Raw genomic sequence first — 26,184 nt, 5'->3', positions numbered from 1 at the left:
TCACCCCCCTGATGCTGCCGGCCTCCTACCCCCCTTGCTGCTGCCGACTCCTGCCCCAGTGATCACCCCCCTTGCTGCTGCCGGCTCCTGCCCCAGTGATCACCCCCCTTGCTGCAGCTGCTGGCTCCTCCATCTCTTCAGCCCCCCCCCTATGCCTGACAGCCCCCTATGCCTGACAGCCCCCTACGCCTGACAGCCCCCACACGTGACTGCAGAAGGTTACATCAAGCACACACACACACGTACACTCACACTATAATAAAGTTTCGATTTTTTTTTTTTTTTTTTTTTTTTTTTTTTTTTACACACGCACACAGCACACAAAATGTCCCGCCCGTCCCACTCATCCCAGTCTAGGGCGTACTCGGCTTAGGAGGCTATGTCAGGTTGGTGTGTGTGTTGTAGTGTGTGTGTGTGTGGTGTATACACTACAATATACCACACCGCACACCAAGCTGACATACACTACACAATGGTGTCCACTAACAAATTGGAACCATGTTGCGTTTGGAGAGTCCCTGTGTGCCCAAACATTGGAGCTCCCCAACAAGTGACCCCATTTTGGAAACTAGACCCCCCAAGGCACCTATCTAGATGCATAGTGAGCACTTGAAACCCCCAGGTGTTTCACAAATTGATTCATAAAAATGAAAAAGTGGAAAAAAAAACACTTTTTTATTTTTACGGATTAATTTGTGAAGGACCTGGGGGTTCCAAGTGCTCACTATGCATCTAGATAGGTGCCTTGGGGGGTCTAGTTTCCAAAATGGGGTCACTTGTGGGGGAGCTCCAATGTTTGGGCACACAGCGGCTCTCCAAACGCAACATGGTGTCTTCTAACAATTTGAGCCGACAATTTGCTAGCGGACACCATGTTGCTTTTGGAGAGCCGCTGTGTGCCCAAACATTGGAGCTCCCCCACAAGTGACCCCATTTTGGAAACTAGACCCCCCAAGGCACCTATCTAGATGCATAGTGAGCACTTGGAACCCCCAGGTGCTTCACAAATTGATTCATAAAAATGAAAAAGTGGAAAAAAAAACACTTTTTTATTTTTACGGATTAATTTGTGAAGGACCTGGGGGTTCCAAGTGCTCACTATGCATCTAGATAGGTGCCTTGGGGGGTCTAGTTTCCAAAATGGGGTCACTTGTGGGGGAGCTCCAATGTTTGGCCACACAGCGGCTCTCCAAACGCGACATGGTGTCCGCTAACAAATTGAATGGAAAATCGGCTCAAATTGTTAGCGGACACCATGTTGCGTTTGGAGAGCCCCTAATGTGCCTAAACAGTGGAGCTCCCCCACAAGCGACCCCATTTTGGAAACTAGACCCCCCAAAGCACCTATCTAGATGCATAGTGAGCACTTGGAACCCCAAGGTGCTTCACAAAATGATCTGTGAAAACAAAAAAGTACTTTTTTTTTTCACAAAAATTTTCTTTTAGCCTAAATGTTTTAATTTTCACATGGGTAACAGGATAAAATGCATCCTAAAATGTATTGGTCAATTTCTCCTGAGTACACTGATACCTCATATGTGGTCATAAACCACTGTTTGGGCGCATGGCAGGGCTCAGAAGAGAAGGAGCGCAATTTGACTTTTGGAGCTAATTTTCCATTCAAAAAGTAAAATGGCGCTCCTTCCCTTCTGAGCCCTGCCGTGTGCCCAAACAGTGGTTTATGACCACATATGAGGTATCAGTGTACTAAGGAGAAATTGACCAACAAATTTTAGGATGCATTTTATCCTGTTACCCATGTGAAAATTAAAAAATTTAGGCTAAAAGAAAATTTTTGTTAGAAAAATAAAAATGTTCATTTTTTTTCTTCCATGTGGCTTTAGTTCTTGTGATGCGCCTGAAGGGTTAATAATCTTCTTGAATGTAGTTTTGAGTAGCTTGAGGGGTGCAGTTTTTGGAATGGTGTCACTTTTGGGTGTTTTCTGTCATAAAGACCCCTCAAAGGGACTTCAAATGTGATGTGGTCACTAAAAAAATGGTTTTGTAAATTTTGCTGGAAAAAAGATAAATTGCTGATGAACTTTGAACCCTTCAAACTTCCTACCAAAATTTTTTTTTTTCCCAAAATTGTGCTGATGTAAAGTAGACATGTGGGAAATGTTATTTATTAACTATTTTGTGTCACATCACTCTCTGGTTTAGTAGAATAAAAATTCAAAATTTGAAAATTGCAAAATTTTCTAATTTTTTCCCATATTTTTGATTTTTTCACAAATAAACGCAAATATTATCGACCTAAATTTAATACTAACATGAAGCCCAATATGTCACGAAAAAACAATCTCTGAATCGCTAGGATCCGTTGAAGTGTTCCAGAGTTTTTACTTCGTAAAGGGACACTGGTCAGAATTGACAAAAATGCCAAGGTCTTTAGGGTCAAAATAGGCTGGGTCCTGAAGGGGTTAAAGTGCTAAAAAAGGCACAAATTAAATGAATAAAGTACAATTAAAATTCAGGTGAAAAACACCATATACTAGGCCCTACCTTTCAGCAGAAAGCAAAAACTTTGTGTGAACCTAGCCTAATACAGTTTTTGCCAGTTTTCAGCACCACCTTGTTCAAGTTTTTAGCATGCAGCACATTAATAAATCTGCAATATTAATTGTTAAGTCAGACTTCAGATTTAATCTATGAGTAAGGCCATTTTTACACTGCAATTTTTAGGTCTGCATTTTGCCTGAGTATTTTTAACACAAAACCAGGAGTGAAAGTTAATGCAAAGATTTGCATTTCTCCCATGTTTTGAATCGATTCCTTGTTTTACCCTTCAAATAGATACAAACATTGACAAGCATCATATAAAAATAATGTAAGGTTGTGTTGCATTCACATATTGCAGTCATGTTGTCTTTTTTTTACTGATTTTCTAAAATTAAGGCATAAATACTTTAGTTTTACCACTGGCAAAAAAGAGCCGTAGCTGCAACATATGAACAAATGCAGCCTTTTTACTCTATGTATAAGACCCCTTTCACACGTCCTGATATTTATGGTACTGGAAAAAACAGTACCGGTGCTATCCGTGTACGTGTGTACAATCCGTGTGGCATCCATGTTCCATCTGTGTGCGCCATCCGTGTGACACGTACTGGAATAAAATGCAGAATAGAAATGACCAATATTTAGGTGTTAGATTGCAAAGATAGTTAGGATAGATAGATATGGGGTCGATAGATATCCAGTGGTGAAAATAAGTGTTTGATACACTGTCGATTTTGCTAGTTTTCCCACCTACAAAGAATTTAGAGGTTTGTAATTTTTATTGTAGGTACACTTCAACTCAGAGACAGAATCTAAAAAAAATCCAGAAAATCACATTTTATGATTTTTTAATAGTTAAATTGCATTTTATTGCATGAAATAAGTATTTGATCACCTACCAACCAGCAAGAATTCTGTCTCTCACAGACCTGTTAGTTTTTCTTTAAGTAGCCTCCTATTCTGCACTCATTACCTGTATTAATTGTACCTGTTTGAACTCGTTACCTATATAAAAGACACCTGTCCACACACTCAATCAAACACACTCCAACCTCTCCACCATGGCCATGACCAAACAGCTGTCTAAGGACACCAGGGACAAAATTGTAAACCTACACAATGCTGGGATGGGCTACAGGACAATAAGCAAGCAGCTTGTTGAGAAGGTAACAGCTGTTGGCACAGTTATTAGAAAACGGAAGAAACACAAGATGACTGTCAATCTTCCTCGGTCTGGGGCTCCATGCAAGGTCTCACTTCATTGGGGTAAGGATATGATTTTCTGGTTTTAAATTTTTAGATTCGGTCTCTCATAGTTGAAGTGTACCTATGAAATAAATTACAGACCTTTCCATTCTTTGTAGGTGGGAAAACTTGCAAAATCGGCAGTGTATCAAATACTTATTTTCTCCACTGTATAATTAGTGCTTTGTGTGTGTAGTTTACTGTATTTGTATTTAACAAATAAATAATGATTGAAAAAAACAACAAGGGGGCCCTTCTATTTTTCATAACCAGCCAAGGTAAAGTAGACAGTTGCAGGCTCATATTATCAGTCTGGGAAGGTCTCCAGCTATTGGGCCTTTCCCAGCCTAAAAATACCAGCCCACAGCCGCCCCAGAATTGGCGCATCCATTTGATGCACTAATTCTGGCAGTTTTCCCGGCTCTTCCTGATTGCCCTGGTGTGGTGGCAATCAGGGTAATGGTAGCTGGGGTTAATGACAGCTGTGATTTGTCAGGTAAAGGCACTGGGGAGATGGCTGTCATTACATCTTCAGTAAATGCCCAAGTTAACATTGATATTTTGGACAGTTTTCTTATCCCATCAATTGAAAGGATGTTTGGGGATGATGACATCATTTTTCAAGATGATAATGCATCCTGCCATAGGTCAAAAACGGTGAAAACATTCCTTGGAAGAAGACACATAAGGTCAATGTCATGGCCTGCAAATAGTCCTGATCTCAATCCAATTGAAAATCTTTGGTGGAAGTTGAAGAAAATGGTCCATGACAAGGCTCCAACCTGCAAAGCTGATCTGGCAACAGCACGCAAAGAAAGTTGGAGCCAGATTGATGAAGAGTACTGTTTGTCACTCATTACGTCCGTGCCTCAGAGACTGCAAGCTGTTATTAAAGCCAGAGGTGGTGCAACAAAATACTAGTGATGTATTGGAGTGTTCTTTTGTGTGTTTGTTTTTCATGATTCCGTAATTTTTTCCTCAGAATTGAGTGATTCCATAATTTTTTCCCTCTGCTTGGTCTGAAAAAAATTACCCTTACTGAGTGCCACATTTTTTATCTTGATTTCTTTTAGTGTCTCTTAAAGCCCTAAAGTTGCCATTTGAAATGACTTTAGTTTTGTGCCATGTCTGTGATCTGCTTTTTTTCAACAACATTAAACAACTGAATGAACATCCTCCAAGCCCGGTGATTCCATAATTTTTGCCAGGGGTTGTATTCACAGGCACCGAGTAGTGACGACAACAATCATCACCATCGCCGGGTCTCCCTGAGTGGCAGTAAGTGAGACCTGGCGCTCTGATGGGCGTTGTCGTCACTACCCGGCACCTGTGAATAGCAGCAGGAACTTTACTACTATTCACACTCACCGGAGCCAGCTTCAAGGAACGTGGACATCTAACACCTAAACGTCTGTCATTTCTATTCTGCATGTTATTCCGATACACGTCACATGGATGGCACAGAGATGTCACACTTTATGTCATCCGTGTGCACGTGTGCGCATTGTATGCCAGAAAAAGGACATGTCTGTGCTGCCAGAAAAAAATGGACAAGTCTACGTGTGGGTCACACGGACACACGGTCCATATGAACACATGGAAATGTGCGCAGCCCTATAGATTATAATGGGTCTACGTGTGTGTTTCCAGTATGTGTGAAAACTGTCACCACTAGTGTTGAGCGATACCTTCCGATATCGGGAAATATCGGATCAGATTGGATCGGACCGATACCCAAAAAATATCGGATATCGCCGATTCCGGAAACCAATGCAAGTCAATGGGACACAAATATCTGAATGAAAATAAACCCTTTCTTTCCTTGTAGGTTAATTCTACATGAAGGAAAACAACTAAGAATAATGTAGAATGTATTACATGAAAAGCCGGCAATTCAGCAGCGGCATACACCGGTACCCGACAATTTAGAACAGAAAGAATAGAGCATCACACATAGATTAAATAGATAGAAACATGTCAGTCACATATATAAGAAGTACAGTGACAGTGTTGCTTACTGTACTTGTCATTTAGTGTTAAAGGATTTATTTAAAAAAATAGTGTTTTCATGCACCGTCTCTTTATAAAAGCCGACCGGCAATTCAGCATCGGTACCCGACAATTTAGAAGAGAAAGAATAGAGCATCACACATAGATTAGATAGATAGAAACATGACAGTCACATATATAATAAGTACAGTGATAGTGTTGATTACTGTACTTGTCATTTAGTGTTAAAATAAAGGATTTATTAAAAAAAAAATTGGCGTGGGGTTCCCCATAATTTTAGTTTCTAGCGGAGGTTAAGCAGACGGCTGGGGCAGATGTTTGAAACCTGGGAAGGGGGTAATACCCACGGAGCTTCCCAGGCTACTAATATCAGCCTCCAGCTGAATACCTAGCCTTTACTAGCTATTAAAATGGGGGACCCCCCAAAAAAATGACATGGGGTCCCCCCTATTTTAATAGCTAGCAAAGGCTAGGCAGGCGGACAGCTGGAGGCTGATATTAATAGCCCAGGAAGGGTGCCATGAATATTGGGCCCCCTCCCAGGCTAGAAACACCAGCCGTCAGCCGCCCCAGAAATGGCGCATCCATAGGATGCGCCAATTCTGGCACTTAGCCTCGCTCGTCCCACTGCCCTGTAGCGGTGGCAGTGGGGTAATAGGGCTGGGGTTGATGTCAGCTTATAATGCCAGCTGACATCAAGCCCAGGTTAGTAATGGAGAGGCGTCTATAAGACACCCCCATTACTAACCCCATAGTCAAAGTTAAAAAAAAACACAAACACCCAGAATAAAGTCCTTTAATTGAAATAAACACACAATTCTTTATTGTTCTAAACTAAACCATACTTACCATCACGCCCATTCTAGCTGAAGCCAACGATCTCCTGCAATAAAAGTAAAATAATAAAGCAACCTCATCCTTACCTTTCCATGGTTTCCAGGACGGCTTCAGCTCTACTACATTCACATGACAGGCTGGATCGCAGCCAAAAGCTGCCATCCAGCTTGCCATGCCGCAGACACTGAGAAGTGCAGGAGAATTTTCCCACGCTGTCAGTGACGTGCATGAGGTGAGCTGAGTTCATTGGACATGAACTCGGCTCATCTGGATGCCGTCACAGCCAGACACTGAGGAGCGCAAGCATGCCTGTGACGCGCCCCCTGGGCCATGTTCAAGGGATACCCGGAGCCGGATCTGGATAGGGGTAGTAGTCCTTGTGGCGGTGACCCGGTCCGTGCCCAGGGTGGTCAAACTAAGTGTGTGGCAGTCTTTGTAGATGTTGTTTAAGTGTCGACTACGCCACCCGTTGATTGCGGCTAGGAGGCCGCCGCTGCAGGGCAGACCGCTGAGGCCGGTGGTAGGATTGTGCAGCAAGGATGGTATAACCCCCAACGGGAGGGGTATGGCCTCAGGGCAGCAGATGTGGAAGATGGTGGTTGTGATGGTGCAGCAAGGAAGCTCAGAGACAGGTGATGCAGTTTCAGGGTTTTTACTCACAGGTGTTGCTCCGGTCACTCCGGCCTTGAGTGACCACCCGAGCCGTGCTGCGTCCACCAGGTGTGGGACTCGGCCAACTCCCAGGCAGTCCAGAGCGTGGTCCTGAGCTCCCCTCTCTTCCTTCCTACTGGCCGTTCCCACCAGGGATCCACCTTTGTCCGGCTCCCTCGGGCCTCTTGGTGGTAAAACCTTCTCTGGCTTTCCTGACCCTATTCGTGGTGTGCCTTCCTGGTGGATGTGGTGAGGGTCGTGGCAAAACTTAACCACGACCTCCGGTTCCTGGCTAAGGATCATTAGCCTCTGCCAGTTAGGGTTCCGGTACCCGTTTCTGCCAACCCTTCACCCTTTTGGTTTACTTCTGGGATCTCAGGGTTCCCTCTTGTCTTGTGTCTCTGGGCCTTTCTTCCTCCTCCTCTCCACTACAGGCCTGGCCCTGGAGCTGGGCCCAGCCGGAGCCACAGCTCCCTGTCAGCCCTCCTGGCTGAGCTCCTCTGCTCTGCTCCTCCTCAGACTGACTGACCCTGTCTTAAGATGGTGCCCACCATATATACTCCCTCTATGTGTGAGCCCAGGTGACTAGCACCCAATGGGCTCCTACCTCTATGCCCAGAGTCCCTCCCCTATCTGCCCCTACACTACTGGGATGTTCCTCCCCCCCTCCCACTCCAGCCAGGGACAGACGCTGTCGTACCTGCACATCTATCTGGTGGGAGTACCGTTGTTCTGTCCCCCGGAAATGGGATGAGTGTAGTGCATGCAGCTGTCTGAGCTCAGTCCCACACTCCATCCTTACCCGGGAGTGGAATACCACACCTCTGGTGTGAGGTGCAATACCCCTGTAGCAGCCGAGTCCTCGGGGTGCTACATTCCCCCCTGGTAAATCACAGCACGTCCTCGGGCTGTAAAAAGAATAAAACATACTAAAACATACAAACTTTTTAAAACATACACTAACATATAAAACATTATAAACACATATAATATGACAGGTAACTTCTCATATATTATTTTAGCAATATAACTTTTGATATAAAACTTTTCATATAAAAGGTCCTTAATCTTCTGGCCACTGTGCAAATTGTGACCAGGTAAAGGGCCACAGTCACTAGAAGAAAACAACAGTTTTCCTATAAAACCGGTAGGGGGCGCCTTAGAAAGCGCAACTATGTTCAGGGTATGGCCGCTCTCAGTCCTCGGCCAGGTAGAGGGAAAGAACGACCGCTCTCAGTCCTCGGTCAGTGGGAATAAGGGATGGCTGCTCACAGTCCTCAGCCTGTGGGGAAAAGGGATGGCTGCTCACAGTCCTCAGCCTGGTCAGGGATAGGGACACACAGCAAACAGTTCACACTAGTCCCAACGGGGACCACACTCTTCATTTACAACAGTTCTTGTACCCCGACGGGTAACTTTATACAGTTCTCTTTACCGTTCAGTGGTAACGATGCCCTCCTGCTCCTTCCTGAGGGTAATTTTCAGACCCATCCGGGTCCTCTTGTTCTTCCTCGTACCGCAGCTCTTCCTCCGTCAACCGGTGCACATGAAGGGCGTACGGTCCTTTGGCACACTGATGCCGGGTGAAGGTGACCTCGTTACCCAGGTAAAGGTCACGACCACGGTGTCCCTCCGGCAGATGAGACTCGACATCCCTGCGGGTGACAAAGACGTCGCCGGGGGTTTTGTGACCCCTGATAAAGCCCCAACCGTGCTCCAGTTGGAACTTGATTACAGTCCCGGTGGCGCGGGGACCGTGGGCTGCACGGCGGTCTCGCCGGGTCCGGCTTTTCTGCTCCGCACTTTGGACCTGCAGCCGCTCCTCGCGGATCCGCCTCTCTCGCCGTTCCCTCTGAAAGACCTCCAGCTGCTGACGGCAGCACTCCGCACGCTGGGCTGCGGCCGCCCGGGTCTCTTGGGTGAACCCCATGAGGTTTTCGCCGGTGGGGTCCCATTCGAACTGCGCCTCCTCCAACGGGAGTGGGGTGATCTTGGCGGGCGCCGGAGCCGGTATCAGGGGATCACATAGGGGTCTTTCCTTCCGGAGTCGGAGATTGAGGTACTCCGGTGGCCACTCAAAGGGCTGCCCATCCGGGCAAGTATGTTGCTTGAACAGGTCTTCACCCAAGGGTAGCACGGTGGAGGTTGAGGGCGCGGTGGTGGTAGCGGCGCCCGGATGCACTCGGCCCTGCGACCAGGCCGGTGGCGTTTCCTGCTTAGCCGCGCTCTGGATTAAGGTGCGTGACGTCACAGAAGGCGTGGCCGCGGCTCCTGCCGTTTGAGGCCTAGTTTGGAGCGGTGGCGGTGCAGCAACGGGAACGATCAGGGGGACTTCGGGCTCTGCGACGGGGAGCTGGGGCAGGCTTACGGCTACTAGGCTTGGGGTGGTGACGTCCCCTTTACCTGCTTCCATCTCTTCAGCTCCTTCCACGGCGTCGTCTCCGGCCTTCGTCCCTCCTGCACCATCCTCAGAGGCAGGCGTGCTCCTCGTTGCGGGTGGTGTCCTATGCTGGCGGGTTCCAGCCTGCAGGGCCATTTCTCTGCTCCACTCGGCCAGCACTTCTTGCTGCACTCGGGCCATCTTCCGAGCCAGACCCTCCAGCGCGGTCTGTGCATGCTCCCGATCTTTGGGGAGCTGTGCCAGGATCTCCACCAGGCCTTCTGGGGTGGCGGCCTGCAGCAGGCTCCTGACCATCGGGTCGGTGCTGCCTGACTCTCCCTCAATCTCCGGGTGCGTTCTCTCCAGACTCCTCCAGGCTGCACCCATCCTCTTTCTTTTGTTCTTGATCCGCCCATACTGAGGGCGGTCCTGGGGCAACTCGGTGATTGTCAGTTCCAGGGGCAGACCCCCCACTCTGATGGACATCTCTATCATTGCAGTGTCTGCTGGTGGGGGCGGTTTCCGCTTTTGGCGCCATTCCTGGACCTGGCCCACGATGGGAGGTGGCCTCTTGCCACCCTCTGGCACGCCCATAATGGCGTCCGCTCTGCCAGGGCGGGAAACTGTCCAAGATGGCGGGAATCGTCTCCTTATGGCGGGAAACTCCGTGGATGGCGGGAAAAGGCTGCAGATGGCGGGCAAACGGCGGGAAACGACTCCGGACGACGTCCGATGGCGGGGACCCTCCGGAATTGGCGGGAGACTTCTTTTTACGGTAAATATGAACTTTTCTTCAGGCACGCAGTACCCGGTGATTGCGGGCACGTTATCCTGCCGACTACGCCAAAGTTGACGCGCCCCCTGGGCCATGTTCAAGGGATACCCGGAGCCGGATCTGGATAGGGGTAGTAGTCCTTGTGGCGGTGACCCGGTCCGTGCCCAGGGTGGTCAAACTAAGTGTGTGGCAGTCTTTGTAGATGTTGTTTAAGTGTAGACTACGCCACCCGTTGATTGCGGCTAGGAGGCCGCCGCTGCAGGGCAGACCGCTGAGGCCGGTGGTAGGATTGTGCAGCAAGGATGGTATAACCCCCAACGGGAGGGGTATGGCCTCAGGGCAGCAGATGTGGAAGATGGTGGTTGTGATGGTGCAGCAAGGAAGCTCAGAGACAGGTGATGCAGTTTCAGGGTTTTTACTCACAGGTGTTGCTCCGGTCACTCCGGCCTTGAGTGACCACCCGAGCCATGCTGCGTCCACCAGGTGTGGGACTCGGCCAACTCCCAGGCAGTCCAGAGCGTGGTCCTGAGCTCCCCTCTCTTCCTTCCTACTGGCCGTTCCCACCAGGGATCCACCTTTGTCCGGCTCCCTCGGGCCTCTTGGTGGTAAAACCTTCTCTGGCTTTCCTGACCCTATTCGTGGTGTGCCTTCCTGGTGGATGTGGTGAGGGTCGTGGCAAAACTTAACCACGACCTCCGGTTCCTGGCTAAGGATCATTAGCCTCTGCCAGTTAGGGTTCCGGTACCCGTTTCTGCCAACCCTTCACCCTTTTGGTTTACTTCTGGGATCTCAGGGTTCCCTCTTGTCTTGTGTCTCTGGGCCTTTCTTCCTCCTCCTCTCCACTACAGGCCTGGCCCTGGAGCTGGGCCCAGCTGGAGCCACAGCTCCCTGTCAGCCCTCCTGGCTGAGCTCCTCTGCTCTGCTCCTCCTCAGACTGACTGACCCTGTCTTAAGATGGTGCCCACCATATATACTCCCTCTATGTGTGAGCCCAGGTGACTAGCACCCAATGGGCTCCTACCTCTATGCCCAGAGTCCCTCCCCTATCTGCCCCTACACTACTGGGATGTTCCTCCCCCCCTCCCACTCCAGCCAGGGACAGACGCTGTCGTACCTGCACATCTATCTGGTGGGAGTACCGTTGTTCTGTCCCCCGGAAATGGGATGAGTGTAGTGCATGCAGCTGTCTGAGCTCAGTCCCACACTCCATCCTTACCCGGGAGTGGAATACCACACCTCTGGTGTGAGGTGCAATACCCCTGTAGCAGCCGAGTCCTCGGGGTGCTACACCTGCGCTTCTCAGTGTCTGCGGCATGGCAAGCTGGATGGCATCTTTCTGCTGCGATCCAGCCTGTCATCTCGATGTAGCAGAGCTGGAGCCGTCCTAGGAACCATGGAAAGGTAAGGATGATGTTGTTTTATTATTTTACTTTTATTGCAGGAGATCGTTGGCTTCAGCTGGAATGGGCGTGATGGTAGGTATGGTTTAATTTAGAACAATAAAGAATTGTGTGTTTATTTCAATTAAAGGACTTTATTCTGCGTGTTTGTGGTTTTTTTTTAACTTTGACTATGGGGTTAGTAATGGGGGTGTCTTATAGACGCCTCTCCATTACTAACCTGGGCTTGATGTCAGCTGGCATTATAAGCTGACATCAACCCCAGCACTATTACCCCACTACCACAGCTACAGGGCAGTGGGAAGAGCGAGGCTAAGTGCCAGAATTGGCGCATCCTATGGATGCGCCATTTCTGGGGCGGCTGATGGCTGGTGTTTCTAGCCTGGGAGGGGGCCAATATTCATGGCACCCTTCCTGGGCTATTAATATCAGCCCCCAGCTGTCTGCCTAGCCTTTGCTAGCTATTAAAATAGGAGGGACCCAACATCATTTTTTTGGGGGGTCCCCCATTTTAATAGCTAGTAAAGGCTAGGTATTCAGCTGGGGGCTGATATTAGTAGCCTGGGAAGCTCCGTGGGTATTACCCCCTTCCCAGGCTTCAAACATCTGCCCCAGCCGTCTGCTTAACCTCCACTAGAGACTAAAATTACGGGGAACCCCATGCCAATTTTTTTTTTAATAAATCCTTTATTTTAACACTAAATTACAAGTACAGTAATCAACACGATCACTGTACTTATTATATATGTGACTGACATGTTTCTATCTATCTAATCTATGTGTGATGCTCTATTCTTTCTGTTCTAAATTGTCGGGTACCGATGCTGAATTGCCGGCCGGCTTTTTTAAAGAGCGTGTCTTCTGAGCAGTTTGTCAGCTTTTGGACACCTTTGAAGGTGTTTTCTCTGTGTTTTTATTTGCCTGCCTTTGGTTTTAACGGTGTTCGACATTGTTCTAAGGTGTACGACGAACAGTTCCACGAACATTCCGGTGTTCGACGAACCGAACCCGAACACTATGGGGGTGGCTCAACACTACTTGTCATCCTTCAGAGACACTGCAGAGCGCAGGCATTATGGGAACTTCCGATTCCGGTATTCGATATGCTAAAAGTATCGGAACTCAGTATCGAAACTCCGATACCGCGAATATCGGTCGATACCCGATATTTCAGTATCGGAATGCTCAACACTAGTCACCACACGTACTGAAGACACTGACATGTGAAGGAGACCTAACCATTGTAATGCCTTCCTCATCTACCAGGACAAGATTCAGTCTAGTCTGTTCCTTGGCTCTTTTCACTGTTAGGGCTTGTTCACATGGCTGTATTTTTGGTCCAAGTGCTATCCGTAAAAAAAACACCACTCGGAGCAATTTTATTTAATGAGGCAGTGCAGATGAGTGATTATTTTTCACTGACCAAATCTGTATGTGAAAAAAAATTGCAGCATGTGCTAGTTTCCTAGATTAGACTCACCCATTCAAGTCTATGGGTATGTGAAAAAATCTGATTCCATACTGAGCCACAATATGGCGTCTGATTTTTATGGATACATTGCAATTCTGTAACATGGGAAACTGTAAATGGTCCTGTAAGTTATTAATAGTTGCTGCTGTAAAAAAACTGATTGTGTATGGATGACAAGTGTGGAAAGAATTGTCCCACTTTCTGGATGAAACTCTGAATGATTTTTTTATCCACTTGTGTGAACCTGCCCTTACATGAGGCTCCGCATCAAAATATAATACTAATAATTGCTGCTTGTTTATATCAGTGTTGTAGGTTCACATGATATTTTAGTTTTGAAGTAGAGTGAACAAAAAGCTTAAAAAACAAAGGAAACTTTCTCGAAAATGTCTTTTGTCACATGCGTGAACTTTTGAAAAAAAAAAGATCCAAGACCAAAGATGTAAAGATTATACTTAGACATACGTAAAGCAACTCCTAGCATTTCTAGCTCCGCTCAGTTAGCGGTTTCTATTCAGCTTTAGTAACCACATAACCAGCCCAGTATTTTCCAGAACACACGAACCCAAGCGTTTCCTGTCTTGTCTAATTTTACTGGTCTGGTTATGCGTAGTACAGCCCCTCTATCTAACAAGCTCAGTTTAGGAAGCCACAAAAGTAATGAAGTGCAATGAATTTAAACACTTAAATGTGTCATATTCTCACTTCTAACACATTGTCTTAAAGCAAACTGGAAAAACTATAGTGTTTGTGCTTTAAAAAGATGTTAATGTAATAGTATTTGTCACAATATAACTCAACTGGACTGAGAACTGCTGTGTGGTGCAGTTCTTGGTGCACTCTTTTTGAAGGCGGGGGGAGTATAAAGAATGACTAAGGATGAGCTCAGACCTACTGATTTTGACTGTATCAGACACAGCTTTTAATGCAGTTTTTGGAGCAAGAAGAGGATCCAGCACGAAAGAAAAGTATAAGTCCTTCCCTTGTATTCCCCATTCATTTTGAATCCACTTCTGGTATTGGCTTAAAAAAACTATATAGAAATCGGCTACTTAACCTAAATCAATATCAGAATGTGTAATTCCAGATTTATTTTTTTCTTTTTAGAACCATTTATGGCCAAAGAGGTGGTGCTTGAGTTAAACATTAACGGCTTCTCTTTGTTTAATAAGTGGAGGTCCGGCCTGTGATATTGGACAGCATAATATCTGGATCGGCTAGCATAGCTGTACTTTACATTGCAGCTTATCCTATTAACTTGAATGGGGCTAACAGGAATCAGGATCAGGCACAGTCACCTGTAATGATGAGCTGCTCTGCCTGTAAGCAATGAAGACGACATGGAGCAATGACTTCTTTGTTTTGCTGATCTCAGGAAGTTGGACCTCCACCTCTCCAACATGATAGGTCATCAATATTAAAGGGAAACTAGCACCAGGTTTTTTGCCACCTAAACAAAAAACAGCATAATGTAGAAACAGAGACCCTGATTCCAGTGATGTCACTTTCTAAGGTGCTTGCTGTAGTTTTGATAACATCTTTGTTTTATGATGAGATTATCACTAGAGGACTAGTACACGTGTTGCAATTTAGTCCTCCATATTCATGAACTCTATAACCCCGCCCCCATCGCTGATTGGTAGCTTTCTGCCTATGCACAGAATACATAGAAAGCTGCCAATCAGTGGTGTGGGCAGGGTTGTTGTAAGTGATATAGTAAGTGATGTAAAGGTTATAGTAAGTGATGTAAGTGATATATTAAGTGATGTAAGTTATATATTACAGTAAGTGACACATTGCTATGATCAGGGTCTTTGCCCCTACATCATGCTGTTCTCAGATAGGGTAGCAAAAACCTTGTGACTGATTTGCCATTAAGCTGCAAAAGAATTTCTTTAAGAAAGGTATATGAAAATGTAATTTGTAAAACTGACAGATGTTATGTATGAAGAACCTGTTTTGTTAATATATATATATACTGTATATATAATGAGAAAGTACACATATATATATATGTGTGTGTGTGCACTTGCTCATAATTAACCACGTGATGGAAGTACAGTTGCTTTTCAACTATATATTAGAAATTTTGTAAGCATTAAGAAAAATATGTGAAGATACTCTACTCCTAAGTTTTGAAAAATCACATTAAAATAATATATACATAACTAGTTATATGCTCTTTTCTTTAGGTGAGAAGCGTCTGTCAGACCTGCCATATGATCCCAACACCAATTTTGAGAAGGAGAATGAAATTATGCAGACACATGTAATGGATCAGGCCATCAATAATGCAATTACATATTTAGGAGCTGAATCCTTGCGTCCACTGGTTCAGACACCACCTGGTGGTCCTGAAGTGGTCCCAGTTATTAACCCAATGTATGCCCTACATAAACCTCATGCAGATGTTGCATCTCACACCAACCAGGCAGCACATGAAAGTGCAGTGGAAAACCTGCTGTTACTTTCCCAAGTTAAATCCATTGCTTCAGAGAAAGAAGTTTCTCCGAGTAACAGCTGTCAAGATTCCACAGATACTGAAAGCAACAATGAGGAACGGGGAGGACTCATATACCTGACCAGTCACATACCGCCCCATACTAGAAATGGGATGTCTATAAAAGAAAACAAGCAATTTGATGTGTATAGAGCCGCCAATGACAATTCTCAAGATGCTTTCAAAGTCATCAGTGGTAACGGAGAAGCAATAAAAGTCCACAAGTGCGAGCACTGTCGAGTTCTCTTCTTGGATCACGTGATGTACACAATCCACATGGGCTGTCATGGTTTTCGTGATCCATTTGAGTGCAACATGTGTGGATACCAGAGCCAAGATAGATATGAGTTTTCATCACATATTACCCGAGGTGAACACCGTTTCAATATGGGTTGATCTAACCTCCTTTCTGCCATATATTAATGTTCCACAGAAAAAAGCACAAACATTTTCCAAGGTGAAAATTTTGAAGAAGCATCTATGAACCCAGCAATGCATACAAAGACCTATCACTTACTACAGTTAACGATACGACTACTTTCCATTAAGACAGCATGCTTTTTTACAAGATTTTTATTGTTACAGTGATATGATGCCTCATTTTTAAGCATCATGTTTTTGGAAATCTTTTGAAAGTGTTTGTATTAAGAAACCTAGAACTTGCATACATGTGTATAGCTAACATCTGTCTGTTGTACGCTTCTATAATAATATATATGGAACTAGAGAGTTACTGGGCATTTCTAAGCAGCATAAAGAGTCCTTATTGATATTTTTGCAAACGTTAGTCTTCAAACAAATTCTGGAAGTATATGATTAATGCTAGGCTTTATGCTATAGCATACTGACATGGATATTGTTCATGACAATAGTTCCCATGTTAATTTTAGGTTAATTGTTATGGAGCATAATATACATTTAAAGTGAAATACAATATATTACAGTATGTAATGGTCATAAGTATAGGGTTATTGATGAATGCATTTCTTTATAAAACTGACAGTATCATACTACATAATTGTATAATATAGGCTTATTTATAGCTTCTGGTGTCAACATTATTTTTGAGGGGCTTTATTGCCATTTCTTTTGCTTCTAAAATTCTGACGACAAGCAGTGGAGTGTAATAACTACATTCTTGTATATATTCACAAAAAATCCTTACATAGTTTTTGAGCTTGAGCATCCTCGACATCCGTAAGGGTGAGTCTTGTATATATTTCAACACTTTACAAACTTAAACAAATAATTATTTCACCATTATTAATAAAGCTCCCAAACAAGCCAATAACAGACAACATACAGGAATTTAAAATTACTTTTATAATATAAATAATAAACGTTACAATTACGTATTATTCAGAGGCTCTGTTCACATTTGCATGTGACACCATGACACACTACTTACTTTGTCAGAAATTTGTTATTGATTCGGTAATTATGTCTGTTGGGTATCAGATGAGGCATTTTGTCTGTAAAGTTAGCGCAATCATTTTTTGTAGTTATGAACATTAAGCTCCAACACAGATTTGAACTTATCCTAAACTCTGAGTTCGTTCAACCAATATTGATGCAAGGAAAAGTGAAAAAGCTATATCCCAACCAAACATCATATTTTGACTTTCAAAAACTTGATTGTTTGCTATGTACAGCTGTTCCACTTTTTAATTGTGATTGTTTGATAAATTTTCCCAATGCAACTAAACCATGAATATGTTATTGCTCTCACATATACAGTTTATATAAAAAGGCTACACACCCCTGTTAAAATGCCAGGTTTTTGTCATTAAAAAAAATCATACCAATTAGAATAATTTCTGCAAAATTCAATGGAAAAATAAACAGAAATCTTTTTAGGTGGGAAAAAAACTAAATTAATGTGGTTGCATAAATATGCATACCCTTTGACTAATACATCAATCAGAATTGTTAATCTTTGCCCACTCTTCCTTGCAGTAGCCATCCAAATCTTTTGTATCACGAGGACATCTCCTGTGTACAGCCTTATTCAGGTCACCCACAGATTTTCAACTGAAATTCAGGTCTGGGCGCTGGCTGCACTATTCCAAAACTTTGATCTTTTCTGTTAAAGTAATTCTTTTGTTGATTTGGAGGTATTCTTAAGGTTGTTGTTGTGCTAAAAGGTGAAATTCCTCTTCATCTTCAGCTTTTTAGCAGAGGTCTGAAGGTTTTCTTACAGAATTGATTGATATTCGTAACTGCTCATAATTCTCTGCTCCTTGTCGAAAGCCCCAGTTCCAGCTGCTTAAAAACAGCCTCCTTCATGCTTCAGTGTGTGGTGTTCTTTTGGCAATGCACAGTGTTGGCTTTGCACAAAACATACCTTTTGGAACTATGGAATTTTAGAATTATAGTTTCATAGTTTTTAAGTCCATTAAGTTCAGCCTATAGCCTAACATGTTGATCCAGAGGAAGCCAAAAACCCCATGAGGCAGATGCTAATCGCCTCCTTAATAGAGGAAAAATTACTTCCCAACTCCACATATGGCAATCAGAATAGTTCCCTGGATCACAGTCCCATCGCAGAATCTAGTACTCATAACCTGAAATATTATATTTATCAAGACAAACATCCACAAACTCCTTGAACTTTTGTAGTAATTCAACCATTACAACATCATGTGGTAGAAAGTTCCATATTCTCACTGCTCTTACAGCAACGAATCGCCACCCGTGTAGAAGATGCTCCCTTATCACCATTGCACGCCTAGGTCTAAAAGGATGATTAGATCTCTGCACTGTCCTGTCGTACATTGTAATAAGATTACTCCTAAGCCTTTGTTTTTCCAAACTAAATAACACCATGTTTGATAACCTGTTTTAGTGTTGCAGTTCTCTCATTCCATTAATGACCATGGTCACTCTCCTCTGCACCTGCTCAAGTTGAGCTATATCCTTTTTATACACTGGAGTCCAAAATTGTACACAGTGCGCCTGTACTAGTGATTACAGAGAGGAAAAATGATGTTCTTGCCATGAGCCTCTATGCCTCTTTTAATGCATACAATCATTTTATTTGTCTTGGCAGCAGTTGTCTGACCAAAAGTCTTTATGGCCAAAAAGTTCAACCTTAGTCTCATGCTTTCAGATGACTTGATGTAACTTTTGGCAAAACCTAGTCAGGCTTGGATGTTTTTCTTTGTAAGAAAAGGCTTCTGTCTTGCCATCCTACCCTACATGCTAGATATGAAGAATATGGAATATTGTTGTCACATGCAGTACACAACCAGTACTTGTTATGAATTCATGCAGCTCCTTTAATGTTGCTGTAGGCCTCTTGACAGCCTCCCAGATTTCTTCTTGCATTTTCAACAATTGTAAGTGCCTTTTAGTTCTAGGTAATATCAGTGTTGTATCAAATTTAAGCCAATTCTAGATGACTGTCGTTAAAGTGATATATCTAATGCCTTGTAAATGTTTTGTACCCTTTTGATTGATAACTTCAATCATGATCCTTTTGCTGTGTTGTAAGCTGTTTACAGACCATGCCTTTTGCTGTAAAATGCAACTAAGAAAATGTAATGAAAATCCTACTGAAACAACTAAACTTTATATTGGGTTAATCAGAATCACTTTAAATGATGGCATCTGCGTATTGACTAGACTACTATTTAACATGAGTTTAAATGTGATTAGCTAATTCTGAATACAACTACATCCCCATTTATAAGAGAATGTTCACACTTATGCAACCTCATTATTTTAGCTTTATTATTTTTAATTTATGTCTCAAAATGATTTCAGTTTGTTTCTCAATCGATTTGTGCACATTATGGGTCACCTTAGAGGTCGAAAAAGTTCTGAAATTATTCTTCATGATATGATTGTTTACGTGGCAAAAAACTTGCATTTTAACATGTATGTAGACTTTCTATATCCACTGTTGGTCATAAGTTTAAGATTGAAAGAAGACACAAGTTCTTCAAGTTCAATCTATATCCTAAAGTGTAGATCCAAAGGAAGGCAAAAACCCTTTGAAAGAGATGCTAATTGCCCCATATTAAGGGAATAATTCCTTCAAAACTCCATATATAGCAATCAGATTAGATCCCTGGATGAATGTTCCATACAGAATCTAGTACTCATAACCTCTAATACTGTATTTATCAAGAAAGGCATCCAGGCTCTCCTTGAACTTTTTTAGTGAATCAACCATTACAACATCATGTGGCAGATAGTTCCATAATCTCATTGCTCTTACAGTAAAGAATCACCATCTATGATGGAGAAACCTTCTTTCTTCTAGATGTGGAGGATGCCACTTTGTCATAGTTGCTAGATTAACTGTAAAAATATTATTAGAAAGATCTTGGTACTGTCCATTCATATATTTATACATTGTAATAAAATTGCCTCTACGCCTTCATAGTTCAGCTGTATGTCTTATACATTGGAGCCCAAAATTATACAAGGTATTCTAACTGTGGCTGCATTAGTGACTTGTATAGAGACAAAACTATGTTTTTGGGTTGAGCATCTATGCTTCTGTTAATGCATCACATGATTTTATTTTCATAAAAAAGTGCTTTATTTAATCCAAATTAAAAACAGCAGCAATAATTTAGATTTAATAAAGCACTTTTTTAAAAAGATGTGAGTGCCAGCTATTGTTTGGACTGTTGCTGCTATTGGAGTATTTTGCTGTGCAGCCAGACAGGTGAGCTGTTCCTATCTATATTTTCCATGATTTTATTTGCCTTGGCAGCAGTTGCCTGGCACTGGTCACTGTTTGCTGTCCACCCATATACCCAAGTCTTCTTCAGTTAAAGTGTTTTACCATTTAGTGCCTAATTGTTCATTTTATTTTCTCTGCCCAAGTTCATGACTTTACACTTATCTAAATTAAAATTTAATGGACATTTTTCAACCCAAGCCTTTAGCTTACATAAATCCCTCTGTAATATTAAATTATCCTTCCCTGTGTTGATTACCTTGCAGAGTTTGGTAAAATTTGCAAATATTGAAATTTTACTGTGAATGCCCCCTACAAAGTCATTAATAAATATTAAAAAGAAAAAGGGCCCAATACTGACCCCTGTGGTACTCCACTTTTAACTGTGACCCAATGAGAGTGTGTTTCACAAATAACCACGATGTTTCCTATCACATAGCCAATTGTTAACCCAAATACACATATTTTCCCCTTGTCCCATCTTTCTCATTTAATGTATCAATCTTTTACATGGAATGCATTTGTTCACATATACAACCTGCCTGGTCCATTCTGGAACTTATCTCCTCATAGAAGCTTATCTGATTAGTTTGCCAGGACCAATCCCTCATAAACCCATATTGAGGCATCTATGAAAGCAAATGCATGCAAAATGAAGTGTTTTCATTGTCATTGCAGCATACCAGTAGTATTAGGGTGTGCTCTCACCTGGAGGCTTTGTGTAACACTATGTATAACTAGAGTGCACTTCATGGTTGATCTGATCTGTTCAGTGAGGGTATATCAAGCTTCAAACGAAGTTGCCAGCAACAGTAGCCAGTCCAGGCATTTCCAGATTTGCCTTGTAGAATAATTTTCAAAACAATGAGAAAAATGATAACCCCAAAATAGCTGAAGAAATCTAGAGCAGCTGAATGGTAATGTAGGAGCACTTGTTTTATCAAAAATATGTGTTTCAACCCTTTTTCTAAGTGCTAGATGAAGGCCTTTTACAGTGTTGAAATAAATGTTATTATTAATCAGATAAAGCATCCTGCATCACACAATTTAGTTTTTAACACTCAGCTGATGACCTTTATACAGTAATTAATTTCAACAAATTTTCTCCAATTTGAATTTATGCAAGAATTAAACATATATAATAAAGCAGCTATATACATACACTTTCAAGTGTTAAAATATTTTCTGCATATCATATTAAAACCATGGAGAAAGTCAAATTCCTTGCCTGACACTATGTTTTGATATATTGTCTTCTTCAACATGCTCTGGAAGAAGCTAAGATGGAGAAACCCAGCATCAGGCAAGAAATTAGAAAACTAGTTAAAAATAAATGCACAAACATCACTTACAGATCAGAAACACCTCTGTGGTGTACTAAAGGGTTATTCCCATAGTATAAAATTGATATAGTCAGCATAAAAAAGGGCATTTTCTATATGCTGTGATTCTCCTGCTATAACAGCTTTTGCGTTACATATCTATAGCTCATTCCTAAGGAGACCGAACACCAGAGGATAGCCGAACATGTGCAGTAGCTACTACATTCAAGGCTGGGATCTGACAGTTAGCTCCTGAGATCCCAGTCACCTCTCTCCAGCCTATTAATTTTTACAGAGCAATTTGACAGTGCTGCTCACCTCCCCTCCCTTTCAGATCCTGACCTGGATCTGCGGTTATCAGTCCTCCAAAATCACAAGCCCGTGGCCCCCAACCATGGATTGCTTCATTGCTCACTTTCTCCAAGAGCAGCTGAGCCTGCGCTTGTTCAAAAGCACTGTTATTTCTACATGTAAATGTACAGATAACAGTGCAGACTTTAGAACAAGCACCGCCAGTCACATTAGTACATTCAGTTCAACAGGACCATGCTGCTCAATCAGAACTGTCACTCGAGGGTGCCTGCTCCCCAGCAACACGGAAAGGAGGAGGCTGGGGAGTCTTGCACTTCTGAAGAACATGTCGAGACTAAGCCTTTAAAAACAAATGTATTAAAAAAGGGTGACATTTTGTCATATGTTTAGCCAGTATATGTCAGTATTCACATACCCCAACTTGTTGAAGAGTCCAGCTGAGTGTTTTAATGTAACTAAACTATTCTGTGTGTTTTATTTATATATATATATATATATATATATATAATTTTATTTATTTATTATTTTTTTTCAAAACAGTCCATCACTGATGTATGCAAATGTATAGGCGCTAGTGTTTTACTTTATTTAAAAGCCAAAGTGTTTGTAATTATTTCAAAATTGGTTTTCCGTGTGCCAGAGCTAATTTATTATAAATTTGTGTTAAGCACTATGTCGCAGAAGGTAATAGTAATTTAAATTTTACTAGATTATAAGTTAAAATGCAGGACTATGATTTAGTACTACATTATTAAAGAGAACCTGTCACCGTGATGTTAGAGCATGGAGGAGCTGAGTAGATTGTTATAGAGCAGGGGGAGCTGAATAGAATGATATGTAGCTTTGAGAGAAAGGATTCCGTATAACCTGGGTTTTCATCATTTAAACCTCTACTCTTTCTAGGATTTTCGGTCCTATCAGTAACTGACAGCCTTCCATGTATAAGTGTGCATACAGAGTGAGCTGTCAGTCACTGATAGGACCGCCCACTGTGTCCAAAATCATAAAAAGAGCAGAGGTTTAAATGATTAAAACCCCGGTTATACTGAATCTTTTCTCACAAAACTATGTATCAGTCTGCTCAGTTCCCCTGCTCTGGTGTCTACAGATGAGATTACATTTTATGGCGACAGGTTCCCTTTAAATTGACTATACAGACTAGACTGTACACTATAGCAATATAATTTTCTCAGATGAAGGCCTTGAGGTATAATGCTAGGAGAGCATGCAGTAACAGTGGAACTATGTGCGGTCACTCTCCACTGTACTCCTGTGTATCTCCATAAGATAAGCTGGTTTACACTGCAGTGTGTGCTACTATTTTTATAAGATCCAGTTGGCACAGCAGGAGAATCATTCATGACTTTTCAAAATGTTAACTCAAGGGAAGTAATTGCCAAAATCAATAAAATTATGACTTCCATTTTCCCAATTGTTACTCTCATTGAATTCTTTGTTTTTTTCAAGAAATAATATGACTTATGTCCACTTGTGACAAATACGCTGCAAAGCATAATTTTAGAATTTTCTTGTTATAAAATCTATATGGTTAGTTTCATAGAAATTCCCGAAACTGCTCAATTTCAGAAGTGAAATCTGCATGAACTTAGATCTGCTCCATCTCTCCTCTTACACCCATAAGCAGAACATTTGGAGTTGAACCTTTGTATATATGCATCTTTGTGTATTTCAGTTGTGACCCATATCACATTATTAGACAAAATGACTCCTGACTGTAAATGCAGGTGTTTCCATGATTCCATGCAATGTATGTGAGAGGTAGACATGCATCAGCAGCACCTGTAGCTATGTCTAAAAAGGGCAACTGTCGTGCATTTGTACACGAGCACATGTGCTCTGCATTTCCTTTGTGACCACGTATCTTACTGGTGTATGTTGTTGTTTTGTTGCTCAAGTAAACGTGATCATACAATAAATTGCCTTCAAAGCTGTTCTACTTTCAATCCATATTTTTTATGTTATATTTCACCACTTTCTATTTCAAAGTGCATGTCTCTTAGCATAAAATATGTTTTTTAATGTAATGCGACCTCCTGTGGTCATGCACACATTTTAAAGAATGAAGTCAGACATATAACATACTGTAGGCTGTAAAATGTTACAATCTTCACTTCTGAATATGCTGGAAATGAAGATACTGAATACAAAGGGACACATTTGTAAAATATTATTTATTTGCTACATATCAGATATTTGTACCACTTTTATAAATATTCTTTTTTATTTATGTATATATACAAAATGAGTCACTATTTTTGACTAAATAGTTTACAGGGGATGTCTGATTAGAACAGAGTATGTTCTTTTTTTTTTCTAAAAACAGCAGAACTTTAGTCCAAGGACTGTAGCACCTCCACTGCAGTTCCTAACATACCTCCTGAGCAAGAATCGAGTTGTTTCTAGAAAAAATACTCTCCTCTTTTAATCCCCATAGCCCCTTTAAAGGAAATCTGTCAACAGGACTCCTCCCTCAAACTATCTATATGTGCATGTAGTTTTTTTCAAAAACAAGTCCAGCAATACCTTTACATGGCCAGTCCATTCGTCTGTTACTGAGAAGTCAGCATTTTAATTGATATGCAAATGAGGCTGTAGATCTGAAGTTCTATTCCCTGCCCAGTGCCTCCTTGTCATGTCTGACTAATGGCTCCTTTGCATGAAGTTACACAGTATAAAAACTGTCAGTCAGGCAGGAGGAGGCGGCGCTGGGCAAGGAATAAAGCCGGAGTGACAGAGGCTTCAGATCTACCATAGCCTTCCAGCCTCATTTGCATATCAGTTCAGACGCTGATGTCTGAATAACAGAGGAACGGACTGGCCATGTAAAGGTATTGCTGGACTTGTCTTTGAAATAGCTACTTGCAGGTATAAATAGTTTGGGTGGTGAAATTCTGCTGACATTTCCCTTTAGCAGGCAGATGGTATTAACACTTTCACTGCCGGGTTGTATTTAGAAGTTGTTGATACATCAAAGTGTACAAACAGTGTAGACTTTTTTTTACATGTATGTGATCACCTTTCTATTTTATACCTTTAAAATAACTAAATAAATTGATTGTTTGTCCCAGAAATTGTGTCCTTTTCACTGTGTATTTTTTTTAGAGCTGTAGCTTCGTAAGGCTATGTGCCCATGATGCAGAAATGCTGCATATTTTTTCCGCTTCTCCCTGGCAGGAAAAACGCATGCGGAATTTACATGCGTTTTTCCCGCCAGGTAGAAGCGTTTGTCAAGCGTCTTCACATGCATTTCCGCATGCGGGTTGTCAAGCACTTTTCCAAGCCATTTTAGCATCACTTGGAAAAGTGCTTGACAACTTGGTCACACTATATAAAACCATGCAACCGGCATGGATTTATATAGTGTGACCAAGTAATAGTTAAAAAAAAAAAAAAAGAATAAAAATGGTAAAAAAAAAAAAAAGATTATACTTACCTTCCGATGGCCCCTGGTGTCTTCTCCGCTACGTCTGGTCTGTTGTATGGGTCGCGGTGGTGTAAAAGGACCTGCGATGACGTCATTGAGTCATGTGACAGGTCACGCGACCGCTGACGTCAGCTGTCGCGTGACCTGTCACATGACTAAATGACATCATGGCAGGTCCTCACACCACCGCGACCCATACTAGAGACCGGACTCCTCGCTGAGGAGACCGGGGGCCATCGGAAGGTAAGTATAATCTTTATTTTTTAGTTTAAATTTTTTTTTTAACAGGTTCTATGGTACCTGGGTCTGGAGGAGAGTCTCCTCTTCTCCAAACCCAGGTACCATCTGCACATAGAATCCCTTAATATCCGTGTGTGCAAATGTACTGACACGGATATTAAGCATTTCAATGCAAGTCAATGGCGGCAATTACGCTGCATGTCCGCAAAATTAATGGACATGCTGCGGATTTTTCCGCAATGATAATCCGCAGCGGAAACTTCCGCAGCATGTGCACAGCACATGCGAATTATCATTGGGGACCATAGGGCACGTATTACCAAGCGTTTTTTAAGCGTTTTCGCTGCGGAAATTCCAGGGCAAAAACGCTTGAAAAACGCATAGTGGGCACATAGCCTAAA

The 26,184-nt window shown here is 42.5% G+C and overlaps 1 protein-coding gene across 5 annotated transcripts in view; it reads left to right on the top strand.

The window, feature by feature from the left end:
- Window positions 1–24,629, top strand: part of IKZF1 (IKAROS family zinc finger 1) — a 256,897-nt gene extending 232,268 nt beyond the window's left edge. For all 5 annotated transcript variants that reach the window (XM_073678339.1, XM_073678338.1, XM_073678341.1 and 2 more), the window contains one exon: window positions 15,464–24,629. In XM_073678339.1, the coding sequence (XP_073534440.1) occupies window positions 15,464–16,167 (704 nt within the window). In that variant the 3' untranslated portion in view covers window positions 16,168–24,629. The remainder of the gene's footprint in view (window positions 1–15,463) is intronic.
- The last annotated feature ends 1,555 nt before the right edge of the window (window positions 24,630–26,184 follow it).

This window comes from Phyllobates terribilis, unplaced genomic scaffold, assembly GCF_046119375.1.
Source record: "Phyllobates terribilis strain yellow unplaced genomic scaffold, ASM4611937v1 Scaffold_4__5_contigs__length_816908805, whole genome shotgun sequence".
Lineage (NCBI taxonomy): Eukaryota > Metazoa > Chordata > Amphibia > Anura > Dendrobatidae > Phyllobates > Phyllobates terribilis.
This window is presented reverse-complemented; position numbering and strand designations above follow the sequence as displayed.